At 42.3% G+C, this 25,409-nt stretch overlaps 3 protein-coding genes and 1 pseudogene across 3 annotated transcripts in view; 3 read left to right on the top strand and 1 right to left on the bottom strand.

Moving 5' to 3' along the window:
- LOC148000679 (disks large homolog 5-like) overlaps positions 1–25,409 on the top strand; it is a 58,580-nt gene that overhangs the window by 11,519 nt on the left and 21,652 nt on the right. The gene's annotated exons all lie outside the window — the stretch shown is intronic.
- Positions 942–4,439, top strand: LOC148000680 (disks large homolog 5-like). Its single transcript, XM_087586910.1, has 4 exons — positions 942–1,090; positions 1,840–1,999; positions 3,375–3,506; positions 3,950–4,439. Exons 1-4 carry the CDS (start codon positions 1,000–1,002, stop codon positions 4,167–4,169), a joined length of 603 nt encoding a protein of 200 aa, XP_087443036.1. The 5' UTR covers positions 942–999; the 3' UTR covers positions 4,170–4,439.
- On the bottom strand, positions 16,760–17,059 carry LOC134482248 (small integral membrane protein 14-like; annotated as a pseudogene).
- Positions 20,020–25,409, top strand: part of LOC134481937 (disks large homolog 5-like) — a 139,451-nt gene continuing 134,061 nt past the window's right edge. Inside the window, exons 1-4 of the mRNA XM_087586915.1 lie at positions 20,020–20,279; positions 22,333–22,558; positions 24,969–25,046; positions 25,171–25,398. Coding sequence (XP_087443041.1) covers positions 25,248–25,398 — 151 coding nt within the window. The 5' untranslated portion in view covers positions 20,020–20,279; positions 22,333–22,558; positions 24,969–25,046; positions 25,171–25,247. The remainder of the gene's footprint in view (positions 20,280–22,332; positions 22,559–24,968; positions 25,047–25,170; positions 25,399–25,409) is intronic.

Genomic DNA, 25,409 nt, shown 5'->3' with positions numbered 1-25,409 from the left:
GACAATGCCAAATGGACTTTCCCCTGAACTTAGGGACCCACTAAAATTGAGGTTTAACCTGACCACAGGCCATTCGACTCCCTCCCCATCCTGCTGATTCTTATGTTTGCTAGGAGTAAAGTATCAAGGGGCAACCCCCGATATCCTCGTGCCTGGACTTGGAAATGAAGGAAGACAAATATTGGAGAAGTGATGGCTGTCGGGCTACAATGTAGGAACACGCAGTCCAGGTTGACCTTTGCTCACTGATGACCAATTTAATTGTCTGGCTATATTTGAGAAAGGGATGATGTCCAACTTAATATGTAAAAGAAGGGACATAAATTTATGATTTTATATTTGCCCTGTAGTTAATCCCCCTATATTCCCAAGAAAAGGAAGTTTTTATTGCAAAAAGTAGGATTATAAACCATTGACTTTGTGAAATACATAGACGTTTATGTGGAAATAGTCCTGGCTATCAAGGAATGCCCAGTAAGCAAATATTATTCAGGTTTTATAAAATTAAAAGTATAAGAGAAATATATTGGCCTCTAGGAAACAGGGACACTTTGGGAATTGGACTGTATGTATGTGCATTGTCTCAGGTGTAGATTTATTATTAAGAGAAATCTCCCTCATTTATGGTCCCTAGGGATTTGGGTGCTAACAAAAATCTCTTATCCAATTCAGGGTTGTAACCAACTCTCCCCATCAAAAGCATTGATGACATCCGATGAAGCAGAGAGAAATATCTAAGTCTGGAGGAGAAGTTGCCAAAGGATATTCCCTGGGTCACAGGAGAGGCTGCAGAAAAGGGCCCCATAGACATTGGTTGCTTTTGGGAGAGCTGGGTAGCAGGGAGCCATAGAACTTCCGAGTGACGTCATCAGTAATCTCTTCCTTGGACAATCTCTTGTATCTAAGAGAGCACTAGAATCTTCTGTGATGTCACCAGTGTTGTTGTGACACCAACTGCCTTTGGGGTTCCATCAGTGCCTTTTGGGTTCACAAATAGGCATGTTTCACCAGCTGCTCAAGCTCGTTCAGAAGGAGGGGGGAGACCAAGGAGAGACCAGACGGAGGCAGAAGAAAGCTGGCCTTCTGTCTTGTAAGTACGGAAGAATGAAATCATTCTGGGGAAGGCACAGTGAGTACTGGGTAGAGTCGGGGAACTTCCTCCAGGAGGTAGGTTTGAGCTGAGCCTTTCAGGAGGCGGCCTTACAAGCAGGAGCCTTGGAATTTGTCAATGGCAGACCAAGAGTCAAGAGTCCTGATGATTAATTTGACAGAGAGCCAGGAATTGGCAGGCCTGCAGTTTCTTTTCTATGAGCTTTTTAATTTCTACTGCCAAGGAATGCCAGGAGGAAGCCCTATGAGGATAAAATGTGCCCATTCATGGTTGGGAGTTGAAGCACTTCATCCTCTAGATTACTGTAGGTTACTAAGTCTGTGATGACAAGAACAAGGAAGGATGCATCCCCTAGTCATGAATTGAGGTCTCAGACACTTTAAGCTTGAACACACGATTAGGGTTTGATGGTGCTGTGAACTCCAGGATTTACCTGCTCCACATCTGATATCTGCTGACAATGTCCCAAATCTTTATGTCTGAGGTAGATTCTATCTTTCAGTATGAGGGATCATGTAATAGTGAGTGAGGCTTATGTATGGCAATGGAGGTTGGGAAGAGGGAAATAGCTTAAGAGTCCACATTAAGGATAGCGTTTCTTCTCTTTCAGGGATTCAACAAGTCTCCAGCCTTTCCGCTTCCTCAACCTCCATTTTGAGACTCAGAATGGTCTTTTCTACCCATGGGCTATCCAATATGTACATTCACTTGTGTTTATCTATCTACAGGGTTTATTAGGAAGGCATCATCAGAAAATTTCATCAGTAACCATGAAAAGCGTATAAAGAATTTGGAGGAACTAAAACTTGAAATCCAGAAGTGTAAATCTGAGCGGGATGAACTTTCTCAAATCCTGGACCTTTATGTCAATGATGGTTTGAACTACAGGTAGTCATTATGCCCTGTAACCTACTGACTGTCTTGTGCTCTCTCTGCTAAGCCAAGATTTCCTCACATCAAGAAAGTGTTTCACCTCTCATCCTGGACTTTAAGGAGCCTTGGCAGGTGCTGGCCTGTGAGAGAAGCTAGGTGCTGTGTGTTTAGGGTCAACCTCTCTTGTACTTGACCCTGAGCTCCTTGGAGTTGGATTGGTCTTTTTCAACAGCTGGAAGGACCTGGTCACACTTGCTGCATCTAAGTGTGGGAATGAAATGCCTGAATGTCATCACTCTTACTCTGATTTTGGTCGTTATACACTGATTCTATGGCACCTCTATGATAAAGTTGGCATTCTAATTATGTTTGTATATGGGTTGGTATGTATGGATGGATGTGAAAGTATTTGTGTGTGTTTTGCTCAGGATCAGGGAGTCTGGGACCTTTGATTGGGTCTGAGGATTTGTTTGATGAACAGTTTGCAGGTCATGATAGTGATGAGTCTGTGGAGGCCGTCATTGATCAACAGAGCACTTTGCTCCTTCTGTTTACCTTGCTGGCACATAGGACTCTCCTGTTGGGAGGAGGTGTTATGAATCCTCTTCCCTGTAAAAAGTAGTTACGGCCTCTGGGAGTCATGTAACAAGGATTGAGAATCCCTGCTTTCAAAACAAGAGAAATGTCATCACATCTTTCTGTTGGACCCAAGGCTATGGCACAGACTGGAGGAAACATATTATACTTCGTACACAACTGTTCAATTCCTTCATGCTTACCTGGCCAGATCTTGAAGGTCTGTTCCCTCCATTTGGTCCCCTGGCTCTGCCGTCCAATGCCCAGGATAATGAGTTTAACCAGCACCAATAGGAAGGAGCAAGTTTGTGTTATATACTGGGCTTAGGTAGGCCAGAGAACAGTCTGATTTCATTTATTTATTTATTTATTTATTTATTTATTTATTTATTTATTTTCCTGCTTTGAACTTTATTTTCTTTTTTTAATTATCCAAGGATGGTTTACTGTGACCTAGAAAAGGTCACTGTGGGAATAAATTCTTGGCACTTGTTATTCCCAAACATGCAGCTCTCAGAATTTCCCCCCTCCTATACAGAGGGTCTTTATAGGACCATACTTCACCAGCCTTTTAAGGATTACTTATTTCAAAACAAATGTGTGCTGACTTGCAGAGAAATATTTTCTATGGAAGAGTGATGGTTTGAGTCTCACTGTTGTGTTTTTGCTGTGGTCTTTGAGTTTTCCACTTTCTTCCCTAGCCCCCATTCCTTGAATTTGAATTTTTATTGAAAATTTTTTATTTACACTTCATCTAATTGTGAAATCATGAGTTCAGACAGTTATTTGTTCCTTGGGCCATGTTCTAACACAGGCTGAACATTGAATTGCCAATGCTTAAATCCCAACATGAGATGAGAACGATGGATATGCATAAGATGACCAACTGGATAAGTGATGCCATGGAGAAGTACAAGGAGCTCACACAAGAGAACAATTCCTACCGGTGAGTCACTGACAGAAAGGAGACCCCAGCACTAGGCGGGGAATATTTCTGTCCAGCTATGACTTTGAAAAAAAGATCTGTGGTCCATGAGAAACACGTGGGAAGATTGTATAGCTGCTGGGTCTTCTATCAGCCCTCAGAGGGGATTGGCCCTCTACCTGCCAATGACTTTAGAATACCATGAACACATAAGCACCCGTATGCAACATTTCCTCTGCTTTGAGGTATATATACCCTCTAGTGTCAGGATTTTCTGAAGTACTTTGATTCCCGTGGACTGCGGACTCGGGATTTGACCTGCCTCTAATTGGTGCTATCATGCAAACTGTGGCTCTAGTCTGGAGATGCCTGGGGATGGGGCCCTTGAAGGGATGATTGTACTTGCAGGAGTGGCAGGCAAATAGAAACTGCCTGGGATTTACCATTATTTGTTTTTGATTCAGCATCAGAAACTTCCACCTCCTGAATGAATGCAATGAATTGAAGAAGAATGTAAGGATTTTGATGAATGAGAACAGAAAACTGCTGGTGGAGCAGACGGAACTGCAAGCATCCTGTGAGGAGGGAAAGAGGTTCTGTGAGGAGGCCAGCAAGACCATCTACACCACAGATATTGAATCCTTGTGTCCTGTACTTTTGAGTAAATCGAATGTATCCTTGTGAATCAAACAGTGATATCGAACTCGTCACTCTTAAGAACCTTCTTTATTGAAGTGTGATGTAACCATCTGAAATCCCACAGCTCTCAGGCAGAGATGGATCTCTGCATTCTCACAGGGATTGGGCATCATAATGACTTCCCAGTCAGACTGAGATACAAAGAAAATTGTACTTTCAGTGTAGATTGTGTGTCCAACTCTGAATACCAACTTCATGATGAAAAAATTATCAACGCTGTATCCTTATCAAATATTTAGCGACCGCTAAAATATACTCTTTTGTGGATGAGAGTGTTGAACATATTAATGGAATATTCATCAGGCTTTCTCTAGTATCTCCCAGGAAATAAAACCATATTATAGGGAGTATAGAAGCAGTCATGAAACAGAATTGCTTGCTTTTGGTTTCCTTCAAACATGATATCAATTGTAACTGCACAGAAGAGATAATAAATTGCAAGACCTTTCAGGGGATAGGGTTTTTATGGTTGGTTGTTTTCTTGTTCTTGATTAGGATGATGACTTTTGTTCTTGACAATGTACTATGTTCCATTTGGGATTTCAACTCAAGCAGATCACATAGTTTACAATTCAGTTTCTAGATTTCTTTAAAAGCTGGACAAAATATCCAGGCAAAGGTGCCCTATGAGTTTTCTCCTTTGTTTTTCCTCCTTTGGGTGCTTTTGTTTTTGTTTGTTGTTGTCGTTGATTTATTTTATAGTCATGAGTGTTTTGCCTTCTGTAGGTCTCTGCATGCTGTTCCCCAAAGGCCAGAAGAGGTCATTGGGTTTCACCTGGAACTTAAGTGACAGAGGATTGTTAGGTGCCCTGCAGGTCTTTTGAGAAACAAATTCTCAAATGATGAGCCATCTCTCCAGCCCCTACCGTGGACGTTTGTCCTTCATTGTGTTCCTTATTTGTGGCAATGGATCATACCTGAACAAAGTGTTTCTTGAGATATGTAGGGACACATTTATGGGGTCTGCATGCTAATAATCTAGACTTCCAGGCATCTATGTGAAGTTTTTAAGTTAGGGTTTCACTGCCGAGAACAGATACCATGACTAAGACAAATGTTATAAAGGACAGCATTTAATTGGAGCTGGCTTAAAGGTTCAGATCTTCAGTTCTTTATCATCAAGGTGGGAGCCTGGCAGCATCTAAGCAGATATGGTGCCGTAGGAGCTGAGAGTTCTACATCTTCATGTGATGTTTCCTAGCAGAATACTCAGTTTCAGGCAGCTAGGATGAGGGTCTTAAAGCCCAGACCCACAGCGAAACACCTGACCCAACAAGGAAATACCTACTCCAAAGGAGCCATACTGTATAATAGTACCGCTCCCTGGGCCAAGCATATACAAACCTTCACATTCCACTCTGAGGCTTCCAGAGGCTTCTTCAAACCTATGAGACTATGGGGGCCACATCTAAACATAGCACAATGCAAAATCCATTAGGTCAACTTCCAGAATTCCCATACTTCATAGCAGTTTTAAAAATGTTCAGTGTAAAGTTGAACGTCTCATCTGAGATTGATCCAAGCACTTAGCTGTAACACCCACACTAGACAGGAACCCAGCTGCGTAAACTTTAAACTCTGCATCTCCATGTCTGATGTCAATGTGGTCTTCAGATCTCCAACTCCCTTTTGATCTTTGTTGGTTGCAAGAAAAGTTTCCTGCTGTGCTGTTTGCACTCCCTGTTAGCAGCTTTCCTCAGTAGAGAGTCCATGGCTCTGGCATCTCAAACATCTGTATGTCTCCAAGGCGACTTCAATGTTCCAGCTTCTTCCCTCAATATCTGGGACCCACACATGATCTGGGCTCCTCCGAAGAGTTGGGGTCACGTCTCCAGCTCTGCCCTCTGTAGCACTCTAACCTCTGGTTGATCCATACCACTGATGCTTCTGTTCTTGGTGATCATCCAGTGGCACTGGAATTCCCAATGTACTGGGGTCTTTCACTGCAACTAAGCTTCACCAGAGCCTTACATAGGCTCTTTTCGTGGTGCCCAGTCCCAGATTCTTTGCATGACCTCTGAAGTCCTGGGCCATCAAGAAAAATGGAGTCATCACCTTCACTAATGGCCTTCCATGGCATCTCACAGTGTCAAGCCTCACCTCCTCTTCATGACCATTTCATGTCTTCAAAACCAGTACCAACTGAGTGACTGTTAGACTTTACCAAGGAGAGCTGTAGCACCAGCTTCAGCCTTGGCTCTTTCTATAACACAGCTTCTTTGTGCTCTCAAAAAGCACTCCCCGTAAGATTTTACCACTTTGATCCTGGTCTCATTTTAATCACCACTAATTTCTTAGTTCCAGTGAACCAGCACCAATTGTCCAGTAGTCCCTTCTATTCTGTACACTACATCAGGGCTTTGTGGGCAAAGCTGCTGACTTCTGCTGCTCGGAGGTGCTGGAATTGCTCACCTCACTTTATTCCATTATCACTAGCTTCCTGTTTTCCACTCCTTCCCTGCCTCAGCTTGCCTGTCCTGGATCTTCCTGTGTAGATTGACCTTGAACTCAGATCTTCATGCCTGTCTCAACACCCTGGCAGTCCCCTACATTGGGGAAATGATCCTTCAGAGGTTGGTGAAGTTAGGGTTTTACTGCTGTGAACATATAGCATGACCAGTGAAAGTCTTATAAAGGACAACATTTAATTGCAGCTGGCTTACAGGTTAAGATGTTTAGTCCAATATCTTTAAGGTGGGGGCATGTCACCCTCTAAGCAGGTGTGGTGTAGTGGGAGTTGTGAGTTCTACATCTTCATCAGAAGGCTGCTAGCAGAATACTAACATTCAGGCCTTTCTCTGACCCCAGATATCTTAATCAAGCAACTGGCTTTTGAAAATGCTAATACAGTAGTGAAACACTGTCTCAAAAACCAACCAACCTGGAAGTCCCACACCCGCGGATCCCGGCCCGCAGCAGCTCTCTGCTCCCAAACCCCGTGGGAGAGAGACCTCACCGCCTGATCAGGTGGGCACTCCTGAGGCTGCAGAGCGGAGGAGACCACCAACACTGCCCACCCCTGCCCACATCCCTGGCCCAAGAGGCAACTGTATAAGGCCTCTGGGTTCCCGTAGGGGAGGGCCCAGGAGCGGCAGGATCCCTGCGCCTGAGACACCGCCAGAACCTGAAGGAAACAGACCGGATAAACAGTTCTCTGCACCCAAACCCCGTGGGAGGGAGAGCTAAACCTTCAGAGAGGCGGACACGCCTGGGAAACCAGAAGAGACTGCACTCTGTGCACATCCAGACGCCAGAGGAAAACACCAAACGCCATCTGGAACCCTGGTGCACGGAGGCTCCCAGAAAGAGCGGCGCAGATCTTCCCGGTTGCTGCCGCCGCGGAGAGGACTTAGGCAGTACCCCACGAGCAAACTTGAGCCTTGGAACCACAGGTAGGACCAACTTTTCCCCTGCAAGAAACCTGCCTGGTGAACTCAAGACACAGGCCCACAGGAACAGCTGAAGACCTGTAGAGAGGAAAAACTACACGCCCGAAAGCAGAACACTCTGTCCCCATAACTGGCTGAAAGAAAACAGGAAAACAGGTCTACAGCACTCCTGACACACAGGCTTATAGGACAGTCTAGCCACGGTCAGAAATAGCAGAACAAAGTAACACTAGAGATAATCTGATGGCGAGAGGCAAGCGCAGGAACCCAAGCAACAGAAACCAAGACGACATGGCATCATCGGAGCCCAATTCTCCCACCAAAGCAAACACTGAATATCCAAACACACCAGAAAAGCAAGATCTAGTTTCAAAATCATATTTGATCATGATGCTGGAGGACTTCAAGAAAGACATAAAGAACTCCCTTAGAGAACAAGTAGAAGCCTACAGAGAGGAATCGCAAAAATCCCTGAAAGAATTCCAGGAAAACACAATCAAACAGTTGAAGGAATTAAAAATGGAAATAGAAGCAATCAAGAAAGAACACATGGAAACAACCCTGGACATAGAAAATCAAAAGAAAAGACAAGGAGCTGTAGATACAAGCTTCACCAACAGAATACAAGAGATGGAAGAGAGAATCTCGGGAGCAGAAGATTCCATAGAAATCATTGACTCAACTGTCAAAGATAATGTAAAGCAGAAAAAGCTACTGGTCCAAAACATACAGGAAATCCAGGACTCAATGAGAAGATCAAACCTAAGGATAATAGGTATAGAAGAGAGTGAAGACTCCCAGCTCAAAGGACCAGTAAATATCTTCAACAAAATCATAGAAGAAAACTTCCCTAACCTAAAAAAAGAGATACCCATAGGCATACAAGAAGCCTACAGAACTCCAAATAGATTGGACCAGAAAAGAAACACCTCCCGTCACATAATTGTCAAAACACCAAACGCACAAAATAAAGAAAGAATATTAAAAGCAGTAAGGGAAAAAGGTCAAGTAACATATAAAGGCAGACCTATCAGAATCACACCAGACTTTTCGCCAGAAACTATGAAGGCCAGAAGATCCTGGACAGATGTCATACAGACCCTAAGAGAACACAAATGCCAGCCCAGGTTACTGTATCCTGCAAAACTCTCAATTAACATAGATGGAGAAACCAAGATATTCCATGACAAAACCAAATTTACACAATATCTTTCTACAAATCCAGCACTACAAAGGATAATAAAGGGTAAAGCCCAACATAAGGAGGCAAGCTATACCCTAGAAGAAGCAAGAAACTAATCGTCTTGGCAACAAAACAAGGAGAATGAAAGCACACAAACATAACCTCACATCCAAATATGAATATAACAGGAAGCAATAATCACTATTCCTTAATATCTCTCAATATCAATGGCCTCAACTCCCCAATAAAAAGACATAGATTAACAAACTGGATACGCAATGAGGACCCTGCATTCTGCTGCCTACAGGAAACACACCTCAGAGACAAAGACAGACACTACCTCAGAGTGAAAGGCTGGAAAACAACTTTCCAAGCAAATGGTCAGAAGAAGCAAGCTGGAGTAGCCATTCTAATATCAAATAAAATCAATTTTCAATTAAAAGTCATCAAAAAAGATAAGGAAGGACACTTCATATTCATCAAAGGAAAAATCCACCAAGATGAACTCTCAATCCTCATCTTCGGTTGGTTTATATACAAGTGTGCAATTTCTAGGCTTGAAAGTAAAATGATGCTATCTGGTGCTGGATAGAGGAGCCTTATTTTTTATTATGGCAGCTTGCTATTTTTGTAATATGGTGATTTGGTTGAACACATTAAAGTACAGTAGTAACTGATCTCCCCCTCTTCCTGGATGAGTGAGGAGATGATTAAATGTTGATGTCAGCATCCATGAGCATATTCAGATGAGCTTCTGCTTCTGTTGAAAAGGATGCTGTGTTTGATTGTGGTCCGAAGCTTTGAAGCACTACTTGGCATCTCCTTCCTTGGAGGTCTCACTGTTTAAACATAACAGATTTGATAGCTTGTTGGTAAGGTGAGGTCCAGCTTGTCTCCACTAGGTCATCTTCATGTGAATCCGGTGGTTATACGGTTTTGTTCTAGGGATATTTCATTTTTTTAATAACGGTTTTAGCTGACATTCATGGAGAGAATGAATCCTTAGAAGTGTGCCACTAGTGAAAGGAAATCCTGTCTAGAGTATGTTTCTTTACAAAGCTGTGTCACACCATCCTTTGGGCCCTCTGCTGGAAAAGTAGAATCAAGTCTCAAATAATGCCTTTTAAATTGTATCCTCTAGTATTATAGATGTAGGACAGTACTGTATCATACCTCTGTGGATGTAAAATAGCTTGTACCTGCTTTATGATACGTAGTAGTGACCGTGCTTTATCAGAGCTGTTTTTAATGATGTTGCTCAGAATGTTTTCTTTCCAGATGATGATTGAGAAGCTAATTTAAAAAAAAATGGTGCCAGGTACCACAAGAGTAACAGAACTGTGCTGTTTTCTCGGGTTTTGTTTTTTTACTTTTTTTTTTTTTAATGGAGTGTGCTGGATGTCTCTACAGTTTTGTTCAGATGACTGCAGAACCTGGAAAAGCTGTTGCTGCTGTTGATGCATAACACACTGCTATTATTGGTCTTTTTATATAAATATAAATATATATATACAGATATATAATTTGATTTTTTTGAAACTTTACCTGTGCTGTCAACTTTCGAAAAAAGTATCCCCGTTTACTGTGTTGAGTTGGCACTGTACAGAAATTAACAGCCATATTGGTCTAGAAATGTTGAACTTAAGTTTTTTCCATTTGTACAGGGGTAACACACTGTATTAAATATGTAAGGTCTTATATACGTGGGTTTGATTACAAAAACTAATAAAGTATTCTCTAAATAAAAATAAATAAATAAATAAATAAATCTTAAAAAAAAAAAACCAACCAACCAACCAAACAGACAAAGACAAATTAAAAATAGCAACAACAACAAACGAAAGAAAGAAAACACCAATGCATACTCTTATGTGGCCTTGCCAACAAGTTATTTCTGAATTGTAAATAAAAATGCCTATAGTCAAAAGCTGTGCAGAATTAAGACAGGTGTTCCCTGGTGATTCCAGCTTGGGGGTGGGGGGAGACCATGACAGACAGGGGTAGAAAGAAGAACGTAAATAGAGGAGAAGCCACCATGAGGTAAGAGTCTGTAAATAATTAACCTTGTGAGTGGGCTAATTGGAGTGAAAAGCAGCTCAGACAAAACCATGGCAAATTACACAATGGAACTTTTGGAGAAATATGCATAATAGTACAGAGGATAGCTATCTGCTCAGTTCCTGTCCTGATTATGGATTATCATAAACATAAAGCTTGTGTGCACCTTTTATCCAGAAACTAAATGGACAAAGTATGGGCAGAAATCCATGGTTGAGATCAAATACTTTCTACCACACAAAACCAGATCTAGCACCTAGAATTACAATCTTCCCAAGCCCAGATACCTACAGACCAGCATAGAAACACAACCAGTAACAGCCATGACATTAAAATCTTTATTAGAACCATCAACACTATCACAGAAGGCCCTGAATATGTCAACATGACTGAAGAACAAGAATAAAAAAAGATTGTAAAACAGCATTTGCACATATCATAGAGGTCTTTAAAGAGAAAAATAAAGAAATCTGTGAAAACACTAACTGTGGAAGGAAATGAATGAAGGAAACATAAAGGGAGAGATGTGGATGAGTAAAATGTAGGAACTCAAATAGTCTCTCAGAGGCAGACCTTAATAACAGACTCCAACAGATGGAATAGAGAACCTCAGGCATTGAAGAGATGATAGAAGGAATGGATACGTAGATAGAGGAAATCTTAAATCCAAAGGGAGGAAAAGAGTGGAGGGGGAAAGGAATAAAGGAAAAGTAAAGGAAGGAAGGAAGGAAAGAAGGAAGGAAGGAAGGAAGGAAGGAAGGAAGGAAGGAAGGAAGGAAGGAAGAGAATCCTGGGAGAAAACATGCAAGAAGTAGGATTTTTCTGCTAAATAACAAATATAATAATAAAATGATAAAGACAATAAAGTATATAGGAAGGATGAAAATATGGGCTGGAGAGATGGCTCAGCGGTTAAGAGCACCCGACTACTCTTCCGGAGGTCCTGAGTTCAATTCCCAGCAACCACATGGTGGCTCACAACCATCTGTAAAGAGATTTGATGCCCTCTTCTGGTGTGTCTGAAGGAAGGATGAAAATAAACTTGGGTCAAAGGCAAATAAGACAAAAAAAAAACAAAAATAAAAACCAAAAACAAGAAAAAAAAACCATTCTCAACCGAAATCATAGAAGAAAATGTCCTTAACTTAAGCAAGAGTCTTATCAAAGTAAAAGGAGCACACAGTATGAAACAGACTGGAGTCGCGAAGAAATTCCCCTGGGCATATATTACCTAAGACAGGAAACATGGAGAACAAATAAAGTGTAATAAAAGCTGCAAGGGTAAAAGTACTGGTAACATACACAGTCAGTCCTCCCATGAGAATTACACATCACTTCTCGCTAGAGACTCTAAAAGCCAGAAGAGCCTGGATAGATGCACTGAAGACTAAGAGACCAGACTAATAAAGTTGGATTTTAGTTGACCCAAGTGCCTCTCTTCTTTTATCACATGCAATATTATTAGATACTTCCTAAAATTGCCTTCCGAGCTTCTTTGAGGAAGCCTGAGGAGCTTAAGACCTCTGATAAAGTATTTTCTACAAAAGGACCTGCTTGCTTTTTTCTTATTTCTACTACAGCAGGATGGAGGCAAAGTTTTTTGCAAACTACTTTTAATAAGTAGCCCACATCATAGGTAATGGAAGAGAAAAGTTATTAGGATATGGGGGAAGAGGACCTGTTCAGCAATAGTTCTTCAGGAACGAGCTTGTTTTTCTTTGGCAGCAGTTCAGTACACAGCAAGCAGCAAACATGACTCCAGAGGGGATTTCACAGGGGAGGAAAGCAGGAGTGTGGTGGAAACATTGTGCAGCGGCTGTGCAGACTCAGGAGCTCCTGCTCAAGCTGCAACAAGGCACCCTGTGCTCTGAAGCACAGCAGCTTAGCCAGTTAGCTGGAGACCTGGCTCTCCCACTGCCCGCCTTACCTGGAATCCGCACAGGATCCAAGAGGACAAACAACTGTGCCTAAGCTGAGCCGGCAGGGTCAAAGCGCCTGTGAAGGACCTGCAGGCACCACCTTTGTCAGCTTCATCAGACCAGAGAGTCTTTTCCTCCTTCAAGCATGGCACCCCGCCCATTTTCTTTCACTCCCTGCCCTCATTTTGATGGCTTCTACCTCCCTTCATAAGTTTGTCGTTTAGTTTCTTTTTTCTCTCTCTTTTTTGCTTCTTTGTTACTTTCTTTCTTTCAACTAATATAAAGGACCAGCAATTTGATATTTTTTAACATTTATTTATTTATTTATTTATTTATTTATTTATTTATTTATTTATTTATTTATTTATTATGTATATATCATACAGCTTTCTGCCTGCATGTATGCACCTGCAGGCCAGAAGAGGGCACCAGACCTGATTATAGATGGTTGAAAGCCACCATGTGGTTGCTGGGAATTGAACTCAGGACCTCTGGAAGAGCAGACAGTGCTCTTAACCTCTGAGCCATCTCTCCAGCCATTTTTTTTAACATTTATTTATTATAAGTGCACTGTAGCTGTCTGCAGACACACCAGAAAGGGCATCAGAACTCATTACAGGTGGTTGTGAGCCACCATGTAGTTGCTGGGATTTGAACTCAGGACCTCTGGAAGAGCAGTCAGTGCTCTTAACCACTAAGCCATCTCTCCAGCCCGCAATTTGATATTTCTAACCTAATATTTGTTGTGGTTTATGCCATGCATACTTGCACATTAAAATTCTTTTTTCTTACATTTGCCTCACTTTAATCGGACTCATTAGCTTAGCTCAATCTCGGTTCTTGGGTTTTCTGAGGTGAGTGAATGTTGGGGTGACCTCATTTCCAACTCCTGATCCTTCTGCCTCTAAAGTCAAATGCTTATAATTTTCAAAGCTTTCTTTGTCAGTGGATATGTGTGTGTGTCTGTGCACATACATGCTACAATTTTCAGTTCATGTTTCTACCATGGGTCCCAGGTATTGAACTCAGATAATCACACTAGTGCAGCAAGTTCTTTACCTGCTGAGTACCTTGCTGCTATTGCACGTGTGTGTGTGTGTGTGTGTGTGTGTGTCTAATTTTCATATATGTATATACCATATATTGTGCCTATCTCTGCCTCTCAATACCATTGTCCTTCCTTTCCTCACCTCTTCTATCATTTCTTTTTATCCCTCTGGACAGTTGCTCTTTGTTCACATCAGTTTAAAATGTAGGAACACACACACACTGTTTGAAACCAAATTAAAATGAAAAAATAAAAATATGCAGTCTTTTTGATCAGTACTCCTTAGCAATAGCTTTTCTTTGATTTTTTTATACAATTGATATATAATAATTAATGGGCAAGCAGCTTGAAATTTTTCCTTAATGATTATATCCTTGGATTTTCATAAATGTTTCATAAATGTTATTATACTATCTGCAGATAAAAATGTCAACTTTTCATTCCTACAGTGACAGGCCTTAAATTATCACCTTCCTCCATTCTGACCACAGCAGTCTGCTGTCTCTAAGGGCGATCACCACTTACTGCTCAATAAAAGGGGAACAGAAGAGTGGTGTTGTTCTGACCCCTTCTAGCCAAATGGCCCTTATGTGTTTGTCCTGAAGAAATGTGGATATGGATTGCTAGGTATGGGCTGCCACCTTGTGGAAGTGAGAATTCAGTGCACCTGAGGGATGTCTTCTCCCACAGTTGCCTTGGCTGGAGGATTCCTGAATCATCCCAGTCACAAGCACTCCACTCTCAAAAGAAACCCAACCTCAGCCTTAAAGGAAACGGACACTTAATTTCCACTGAGATTCGTGCACATCCCTCACTCTGGCATAAGTCCAAAGGACTTTCAGAAAAATGATAGGGCACGTAACGCCATTAGAAAATTCATCGCTTCTCAGCCTTTTGGCTAAGATCAAGTGTAGAAAATTCATGCCAGAGTCTTCTGTCTAGTCCAATGGAACAATGCCTCGAAATACCCAGCTACAAGTTGTTAATCTATACGCCATGTCATGAACCATCTAAGGTGATAGCATATTTCATAATGCCCTAGTATGCCCTAGTAACAAACATAATTGCTTGTTTGTGGATTTAGGACACAAAGAAGAAAGTGCCTTTCATGGTGGTGGTCCACTGTTACTTCAAGAGTTCAAGCAGGAGGGCAGAGGCAGGGAGTAGAACATCCTTGTTTACATAGATAGTTCCATGCTAAATACAAACAAAAAGATCTTGGATTACAAATACAAAACCCCAAATAAACATGTCATTGCAGATGTGTGTCCCTTCTGAGCGCACAGGGTAAGACCAAACTTTATCATGCCAAGAGAACATTCATAAGAAAATTACTGGAGACACCAGGCAGATTAGAATAGACGTAATGGTGCCGGAGAGGTGGTTCCACAGTTAATACTGGCTACTGTTCCAGAGGTCTGGAGTTCAATTCCCAGTAACCACACAGTGGCTCACAACCATCTATAGTGAGATCTGGCGCCCTCTTCTGGCCTGTAAGCATGCATGCAGGCAGAATGCTGTATACGTCATAAATCTTAAACAAACTAAAATAAAAGTAAATAGGTTTGGAAAGCTCTGTGTGTTTTATGTAAAAAGTGCAACTACATCTATTGCTATCCTGCATAGATATCCAGTGGCCTGCGGCGTCTTTCTATTTCTGATCGTTTACTCACCACTTCAATATCTGAGACCAGTGTCACTTATGATATACTTCATCTAAGTTATAATGCACCATTGTCACTCAAGCCTGGAAATATTAACCCTTTGAAGGAATGTATAAAGAGTTTTAGTCAGTATGTTGTCACAGGATCTGTCAGGGGTTGGAGAGATGGTTCAGGGATTAAGAGTACCAACTGCTCTCCCAGAGATCCTGAGTTCAAATCTCAACAACCACATGGCTACCTACAGCCATCTGCAATGGGACCTGACGCCCTCTTCTGGTGTGTTTGAAGATAGCTACAATATACTCACACAAGTAAAAAGTATGAAAAAAAAAGGAAAAAAACGGGACCTCTCAGTATAATCTGGCAGAACTAAACATCATGGACTTGCTGGGTGAAACAGGGTGGCCTTGATCCTACAGGAATCTACCTACTTCTTTATCCCAAGCACTGAAATTGGCACTTGGAGTCACTATGCCCAGTTGTGAAGAGTCCTTTCATGGTCGTGCTGAGCAACTTTGCTTATCCTTTCCCATCAGCCACTTCTTTCTATGTAAATGAGACCATTTCTGTAGTGTCTGGTTTCAGGTGAATTCTGATTGGCTGTGTGATTCTGACATTTTTGTGGCTCCAGTTGACTAAAGAGGAACCCATCCATGGTTTTCTAGGTCTCTGAGTGTTTTACCTCTTTTAAAAATATTAATCAATCATGTTTATTTAAAGTATTACCATCAGAAATTTGTAATGGTAATTAAAAAAAATCAGTAAACAACCAAATCAATTTTCCTATTCTAGCCATATAAGCCAGCTGGACTTTGTAAGGAAAATGATCTAAAGTATCAGTGTCAAGGACTACAGAAAACTGCCACCCACAGGTAAACTGCCACAGTAAAGTGACTACAGCATGGCTCTGTCACTCATACCAGACAACCAGAATATACCTTATGAAAAGAATTAAAATCTATCCAAACCACTTAAAATACTTAAATGCAGAAACCTTAATTTTCCTTCAGTTGGGCCAGAAACCACCACAGACGCTATGGTCAGGGTTCCAGGGAGAACGAGTGGAATGTTTAAGCTTAGGCCAACCAACACAGCCCTCGACTTTTCAAAGAAATCATTTACTGGGGTATACTGTAAACAAGGACTGTGGCAACACAGGAAACAAAGGCAGTTGGCAAGTGAAACTTCTAGAAGCTCATGAAAACAATACCATCCACACTGCAGACGGAAAAGGAGAGACAGGTAATGCCATGTTCTCTTCAGTCGTTCGGTCGTGCAGGGCATCAAACAATCGCTCTTTCCCACACCAGGATGTTAGCCCACAGGAGGGGCTGGCGGGACCTGTCCACTGTGAGGACTGGAGGGCTTTCCAGGAAGGCTGAAGCCTCTCAGGTTAGGAGGCCTCAGTAGAAAGAGGAGCACAGCGATCACCATCCAGGCCATCAAGATCACAGTGATGCTGATGCCACTGTCGCCTGAGGGCCCTGGCAATTCCCGAAGGCATTCTGTGTTGGTGCAATAGGACTGGGACTGCCGGAGCAGATTGATGAATTTTCTCATAGCGCGTTCATGAGAGCAAATACATTCACAGGGATCAAATCCCCCTTCAACCATGGTTGGTTACCAGCTTGTTTTTACTCAACTCTTTAAAGCCACCCATACAAGTGGTGGTGGGGACGGTGGTGGCCTGGAGTGTTCTGGATGCCCCTGTCGCTGCCACTGCTGCTGCTGGCTGCCACCCTCCTCCCCTCCAGATTAGATAGACCATGTCACTATTAGCCACTAGACACAGATCTGTGTTTTTCCTTTTGTATGGGTGGATGCATCACGAGGTTGTCAAGTGTGGGCAGAATCTGGGAGACAGCTTTGCCTATCGAGGTTGGTGTTAGTCTTTGTATGGTTACCAGGGACCAATTCCAGATCCTCTGGAAGAACAATAAGTGATTTCAACTGCTGTGATATCTTCCCTGCCCCTTCCTCTATACCTTGATCTTTCTTTTTCTCCCCCCCCCCACCCCCGGAGCTGGGGACCGAACCCAGGGCTTTGCGGTTGCCAGGCAACCGCTCTTCCACTGAGCTAAATCCCCAGCCCCATACTTTGATCTTTCTGTAGTCTCTCTGACTCCATCTGCCATAACGAACACTTCATCTCATAAAGCACGGTGGACAATAGCTACTGTGAAAAATACCATAAGTTGACAGAGCCTCCATTTTCACATAAATATATAAACACATAAATACACATACCTACCTAAAGAAACACAGAGACACACATAAACACACGCACAGAACACACAAAGACACACACAGACACACACAGCCCAAGTCATCATATTCTTTAGTAATTCTGTCCAGAGCAGAGCAGTTATAGATAGAAGAAAGTACAATTCCCAGCAATTTCAACTGAATATCATGTAATGCATATTTATGAAATACATATTTCACAGTATTTTAGGATTAGAGTACATTATACTATCTATCCTTTATTTTCAAAAGTATCGAAAGTTATGAAGAGAATTCCAGCCTAGTATCAGACTTGGGGCCATCAGAGTCAGAACAGGTTGGTGTTTGAAACTTTCTTTTATTACAACTGTTTCCTAATGTCACATAGGAAAACCGGCTTCAGTCAGAAATGCCTGTAACTACCACATGCATCTGAATCTCACCCTGGGAAAACCATGAGAATCCATGAGAGAATGTGTGTGGCTCTTTGATGTCCAGCTTTCCTGTAGGTCTCTTCTGGCTTGCACGGATACCACTCCTTGATTCCTCCCTCTAAATGGCCGTGCAACCTTCTTGCCTTGCTCTGCTGCTGGTCACTGACAACTTAAGGAAGGTAAAAATTGCCTAGTGTGTTAGTGAAGCAGGCCTTTGAATGTCGCTCTGAGGGGTTTTGGGGAGAGAATCGACGTAAAGCTCACTCTGAATGGTGGTAACACCATAACTCTCAGGCCAGGTGCCTGCACTGAATGGCACAGAGAGGAAGCTAAGAGCTAGAATTTCCCTATTTCTGCTCCCTGCTCCACCCACATGGAAAGAGTCTCATTCACATCCTGCCAGCCAGTCCACTTCTACCAACTGCACCTCTCACGGCTACACTCACCCCTTCTAGGATGGAGTCTGTGCTTCCCGACTCTGAGCCAATGGAACCCTCCTTTCTTAAAATGCTTCTGTGACAGAATGGGAAACACGACCAGTGCAGTCACTGCTTCCTTCTGCCCTTTGCAGTCTCCTCCCGCCTGGTTCCCTCACAGCCTTTCCAGTCCAATGTGTCTCCAAGAAAACAGGCTAAAGATTTCACCTTAATTCTCCTTTGACTTGTCTCTGGTAAGTGCCTTTTGCTATATCAGCCCAGGTAGAAGAGTGAAAGAGGAAAAAGAGAAGAGAAGACAGTAGATGGTCTAGGCAAGGGATAACTGAAGTTCTCCTTGTAACACAAGCTACTTCCCAAGATATTACCACTAATCCAGTTTCTGTGTCAATATGGCCCCCAAAACCTAATCACCTATCATTAGAGCACATTTGCTGACACACTTTTATTGCAGTTCAATTTCTATTGCATGCCTTTTGAAAACACATCTAGGGGCTGGGGATTTGGCTCAGTGGTAGAGCGCTTGCCTAGGAAGCGCAAGGCCCTGGGTTCGGTCCCCAGCTCCGAAAAAAAAGAAAAGTAAAAAAAAAAAAAAGAAAGAAAGAAAAGAAAGAAAACACATCTAAAAGTGGGGTGGGCTTTTCCAGCTAGATTCATGACCTCTTCTCTCCCACTCAGCACCCGTACTCAAATCACCTTCGGACATCTCGTTTCCTAAACACAGGTGTGGCTATCTCTTTTACTTTTCCCCATGGGATAGTTTAGTTAGAATGATCTTACCGCACCAGCCCATCAATGACTGGCTTTCTAGCTTTAATGACTTAGGAAAATTTCTGTTTGTTGATAATGGAAATCGCCCACTGTATAAAGTCATTTGCTCCTGCTCTCAAACAGAGGAAAAGAAAGAAAGAAAAGGTCTGCCTGCGGGCATACTCAAGGTAGGTCAAGGCCTGTTGGCAGATTTTTCAGCCTGCTGAGGTATGGAACCATAAGAGAAGGTGTACTTGAGGTTTAAATTTCTATTTACCTTGGTGGAAAAAAACGGAGAAGTTTGGGGAACGGGAACGAATGCATTGTTTATTTTAACAATTTGTTTCTGTTAGCTTGTGGTTATGCTTCCCACAGTACTACAGTAAAACAGGGCTTTGAGAAATATGCTTGTTGTTGCCTTGTACCCACCAGCATTCCTTTCATAACTGTGTCTTTCGTCTTCTTTTGGCCTTTCATATTCTGATCCTCATCTGCCCCTCAGAGGACCTTTCCACTTCCTACCAGTCAGTACACCAAAGTAGGGCCATGCTGTTTCAGGAAACTGGAATTTCTGAAAAGCCCATTGAATCTGGAAAGCAATATACCCCAGGATATGTCCTGTAGGTCAGAGTAAGATGTTGCAAAAAGAGGAAAACTGACTGATCTCCCACTTTGTGCTTTCAAAAAGAACAAATACTTCAAAAACTTAGTTTCTCCCTCCTCCCCATTACAGAATCTGATTTCAGCCCTGCACACTGTGCTCTCCTGGATCCATGGATGCTAAACTGCAGGTTCTGGAGATGCCAACCCCTCAATGTCTGCTCAACTCAGTCCATTCATTCTCAGTTCCTGGAGTGATTGCGTCCACCGACCCAGACGCCCATCGCCGATCGAGAGTATTCCACGCAGCGGATCGAGTTCCAGCAAGCAGAAGGATCTTCAGTCACAGAGCACATTGCGGACCTTACCTGACACGCTGAACAGAACTAAGAGGTTACTGAGAAACAAGTGTGTGTGAATACCATCCTATGTCGCCATCTTCTGGGCACATACAGAATTACATCCTATTACCTTACTTGGGAGTCCGAGGCTTCCTTCTACCCTCTCAAGTTCAAGTCACAGATGCAGATATTCACAGCCACCCACTGGACTAAGCCTGGGGACCACAATGAAAGAGTCAGGGGAAAGCCTGAAGGAGATGAAGGGTTTGGAACTCAATATGAAGAACAACAATATCAATTAACTGGACCGTTCAGAGCTCCTCGGGACTAAACTACCAACTAAAGAGGATACATGGTCCTGGCCATGGCTCCTGATACATAAAGTGTAGAGCATGTGTAGCAACAACTGGCTCATCTGACATCTATGGGAAGGGAGACAACTGGCCCTGTAGAAACTTGATGTCCCAGAGAAGGGGGATGCTAGAGGGGTGAAGTGGAAGTGGGTGGGTAGATGGAGGAGTGCCCTCTTAGAAACAAAGAGGACTGGGAGGGTATGGGGGTTCAAAGTGGAGAGATCAATGATGGGGATGACATTTGAAATGTAAACAAATAAAATGACTAGTGTATAATAGATGGTAACAGACGTCTCCATAAGGACTAGATATTTATTATCTGTAGCAGGTTCATTGAAAGTCAAAATCCATAATTGTTGTGACTTACTTATTATTGAAATTTCACATAGATGAACCCAAGCAACATTTTAACTTTTCTCCTTGAACCTATAATAAATCATTAGTTACCTTTATAAAACAATTTAAAAAGCAATTAGGGTTTCTACTCTCTTAGGCTTCGATACAGTGCCTCATTTTAGCTGTCCCTCTCTATGTTCCCTCCATTGCTGCCTCGCCCTGTCTCTTCACATTTCACATTCCTATCCCTGACAGTGTCCCTCAGCAACCCATGAGTGAACTTGTACTTCCCTAAATGAGGACAGTCTGGCCCACGTCCCTAGACCCTCACACTAAACTGATCATACAGTCACACAGATTGAAGAATCAACAGCTAACATCCACATTTAAGTGAATATGTATCCCATTTGTCTTTTTCAGCCTGGATTACCGCATCCAGAATGACTTTTACTAGATCCATTCATTGTCCTGCCTATTGCATGCTTCCTTTTGCCTTTTGTAATTGTTAAGCAGCAATGCAATCTGTAAATGCACCACGTTTTCTTTATGCAGTCATCCGTTAAGGGACAACTTAAATATTTCCAAATTCTAAGTATTACAAACGAGCTTCACTGAACATGGTTGAGCAAAGGTCTGTATTCTATGATGAATCAACATCTGGACATGAGACCTAGAGTTGTATCTTAAGGAACAACAATTTTCACCTTCCTGAAGAACCATCATACTGATCTCCGAAGTTGCTGTAGAAGTTTGCCTTTCCACCAGGAGAATATGAATGTTCCCCTTGCTCCATAACCCAGTCAGCTTGAGTTGTCACACGTGTTATTAACCTTAGTCATATTGACAAATATGAAAAGTGATCTCAGAGTAATTTTAATTTGCATTTGTGTGATGTACTAGGATGTTGAATATTTCTTATGAATTTCTCAGTCATTTAAGTTTCTTCTATTATGAATGTTATGCTTAGATAAGTAGCACATTTTAATTATTTTTCTTGAAATATAGTGTTTTAGTTTTTCAAATACATTTTTATATTAGCCTGTTGGGCCATACCTTGGAGTGTTTCCCTTCCCCCTCGCTGTGCCTTTCAGCCTGCTATGGCAAGAAGTTGTTTACACCTTTGGCAGCTGCTCTAGGCCCCTAATTTGGGGCCAGTACCTTCCATGGCACCCAGTCCTCTTGCTGAGCCTTTCAGCTTATTGATGTTAAGAAGTTGTTTACGCCCCTGTGTTGGGCCAGAACTTGCCACGATGCAGATTTTTCCCCTTTTCCTATTTTCCTGGTTGGGGATTTTCGCCTGCTTTATTGTTTTTCCACGGCTTTTGCCTCTGGTATATAAGGAGATCTCAGTAAAGCCCGGATAGCATTCTTTTAACACGAATGACCCGAGTGTGTGTTCCTTCTTAACTCTTATAGTCCTATGCCCGAATCTCAGTGTCTGGATGACACAGGCATCATCAAATGGAGGTCCCACCAAGATCGGGAAAGAGAGGACAACCTGACGAGATGGTCCCAGGAAACCAGCCAGTGAAGGAGGGACGCATTGGGGAAAATGGGCCAGGAAAGGTCCCAGTAAGCAGGATACAGAAGCACCGTGGGAATTGAAAACACATGCAAAGAAAAATAAAGATTTGGGGTAGTGGTGAGTAAACCTTGTAAAAAGGGACAAGGTAATAATGGTCAAATGTTTTTGTGTATGTGTTCTTTTAGAGTTATGCTAAAATCTAGAGAAGCAAAGTCAATTCTCATTGATGCTTTTAGGCTTTGGACCCTGATTAGAGACAGTTTACACCCCAGACAAGAGAGAAAATGGTTTGAGAAAAACAGTCCTCCCAGACTCTCCACAGATGCTTTGGCAAAAGAAGGAAAATGAGATTAAGCTTTTTAAGAGCTCTCCTAGGGACATCCTGCCTCCTTGCTGGCTCCTATTGGAGAAGTGCTCATTTCTGGTTCTGGGTCCTTTAGGTAGGATATCTGGGTCCCTTTGGTGGGACACCATCTAGCTCCTTCCCTCTATGTCTATTGTCTGTCCTTGGTGCACCAAGCTATCCACGGGTGTCAGTTTATGTCTGGGTTTTTCTTCTGGTTGCTTGAATGTTTTGTGTTTCATGTTTAAAAGAAAAAATGGTGAAAACTTTAAATGCTGGTTGATTCTCCCCTTGATTAAGTTTTAAGTCCTTTCAAGAAATAACAAATAAATAAAAACCGTTTCAATTGACCTTTGGAGCCGTGCATCCTAGATAACTGGTTATCTCTGGTGTTAACTATTATGCATGTCCCTGACTGGATCAGGCCTCAATGGAGGAATGTAGCTAGGAGCCTAGGTCTGTCCACTGGGGAAGCTCCCCAGGGGGCTGGCTAAATAGATTAAATAGACTAAATACACTAGCTGGTCTTAAAGGTGCCAGCAGCTTCAAAACTTCTATGGTAAGGGAGCTGGTGTCTGTTTCTCTTAGAGAAATCTGTGACTGTGATTATTGGATTCAACACGTAACAAGGTGCTTCTTTTAAAATGACAGCTAAAAAAGTAAAAATTGTGTTTGATCTAAATAGTAAAGATATGTGTAGTCACTTCATTTTTTTTCTGTTTGGTTTTAAATGTATAATACGCTTTACGTGTCTTGGCTATAGGTTACTGGCTTTTAAGTTATTGGGTATGGTTAAAAATTTGTAACATTGGTAACAGAAATTTGGCTTAAAAAAGGAGTCATTCTAGACAACACGTGGCATGAGGCAACCCAGGGAAACAGGTCTAGGTTGGGTAATACTTTACTATAACTCTTATCATGGAAACAGGACTTATAAAAGAATTTAGGGCAGTGTCTCTTTGGTTCGGTATTAGAGCCTGCACTATCGTTCCTTCATATGCCAGGCTTGGCCGTCATACTTTATAGCATGAGGAATGGACTTGGTGTTTTGAAGAGACTGGATTTTGGAGGATAGATAGTTTGGTGGAGGGTGAGTTTTGCTTTCCAAAGTTATGGCTGTGCTCAGGTGTTAGGAGGGAAACTTAAAGATTTTGGCTAATGATTGCCAGTGTTACATTGACTACAGTTTACAGTCTGATCCCAGACAGACTCAGGATTCTAACTCACACATATTTGTAATTAAGAAAAAATCAAACAGGTGGAGATTGTGACAAGGGTTGATGAGGCTATGGAACTCATAAGAGCATTACAGCCCGGTTGCTTACTGCAACTGCTATTTCAAGAAATACATATAGAATTATTATAGATTTAAGAGATTGCTTTTATGCTGTTTCTTGCACTCTTGGGTTGTTGTGAAATATTTCATTTCTTGTGTTTCCTTGGGTTTTGTTTGACTTGACCATACATTTGTAAGACTTTTCGAAAGAAAAATGTATTCATTTTTATTTATTTTGGTGAATTGTTCTTGGCTGACTTTTGTCTGTGGTTCCTCTGAATGCAATTCCCTCGGTGGCCAGAGGAGGCACCAGATACCGAGTTATAAATGATGGTTAAGCACCCTGTAGGTCCTCTGAGTGAAGACAGCAGGTTGCCCAGGTGTGCACCATGATGTCCTACAGCTTCTCTGCTTCCTCCTGCTCTTCCTTGGCCAGCAGCACTTTGCGTTCTGCCCCTCCATGGCTCTCACTTGGGTCTCAGTTCCCTCACTTTTGGGGATTTTAAATTTTCAGAATGTACAGAAAGATTACAATTTGATGTTTGACCTATACCTGAGAAGCTTTTTTGCCAGGAAAAGGGAGTTTCCATTGCATAAAATGGGATGGTAAGGCCAAGATTTCAGGAAAAAACATGGGTGAATATATTGAAACCATGACCCCTCTCAAGGCACAATCCATGAAACAACGTACTCCAACTTGCATACATTTAAAGGTGTAGGAAAAAAAAATATTGGACTCTAGGGAACAGTAAAAATTGTGGGAATTGGATTATATGTCACATGCATGGACCCTGGGTTTATACATTTCAGGGAGAAGAATATCCATCATCCACGGTCTTTAGATCTTTGACTGTTAACAAAGATGTTCTCTCCATTTCAAGCCCGGATACAACTCTCCCTCTCCTCAGCAACTGAGTTGTAATGAAGGAGTGAGAACTCTGAAGCTCTGGAAGGAGAGTGTGCGAATGGGTGTTCCTGGCTCAAAAGTGAGTCTCTGGAAAAGCCACTGCAGAAACTGGCCAGTCTGGTAGAGGTAGTTAGCAAGTAAGCTATGGCATTTCCCAGTGACATCACCGGTAGTGTCTTCCCTGGAAATTCTCTTGTATCCAGGAGACACTAGAATGTTCTGTGATGTCAGCAGTGTTGTGGTGACACCAACTGCCTGAGCGATTTCCCTTCAGTTTCTAATGGGTTCCCGAGGAGGCATGTTCTCCAGGATCCTCAGTCTCTTTCGGAGGGACAATCATATCCATGCAGAGACCAGACCAAGGCAGAGGGAGGCCAGCCCTCCATCACGTTGGAGAAGAAGACGAATGGAAAGGTCCTGGAGGAGGTCAAGTGAGTACTGG

Source organism: Rattus norvegicus, chromosome 15 (assembly GCF_021556685.1).
Source record: "Rattus norvegicus strain SHRSP/BbbUtx chromosome 15, alternate assembly SHRSP_T2T, whole genome shotgun sequence".
Taxonomy (NCBI): domain Eukaryota; kingdom Metazoa; phylum Chordata; class Mammalia; order Rodentia; family Muridae; genus Rattus; species Rattus norvegicus.
The sequence above is the reverse complement of the archived record's forward strand: the minus strand, read 5'-3'. Positions and strand labels throughout refer to the sequence as shown.

What these genes read in the sequence shown, in the direction of transcription:
- LOC148000680 (XM_087586910.1), top strand. Translation starts at nt 1,000, where the DNA reads ATGTTTCACCAGCTGCTCAAGCTCGTTCAGAAGGAGGGGGGAGACCAA. An exon ending in AATGATGGTTTGAACTACAG is followed by an intron (nt 2,000 to 3,374) that starts GTAGTCATTATG and finishes GTTCTAACACAG; the next exon opens with GCTGAACATTGAATTGCCAA. An exon ending in CAAGAGAACAATTCCTACCG is followed by an intron (nt 3,507 to 3,949) that starts GTGAGTCACTGA and finishes TTTTTGATTCAG; the next exon opens with CATCAGAAACTTCCACCTCC.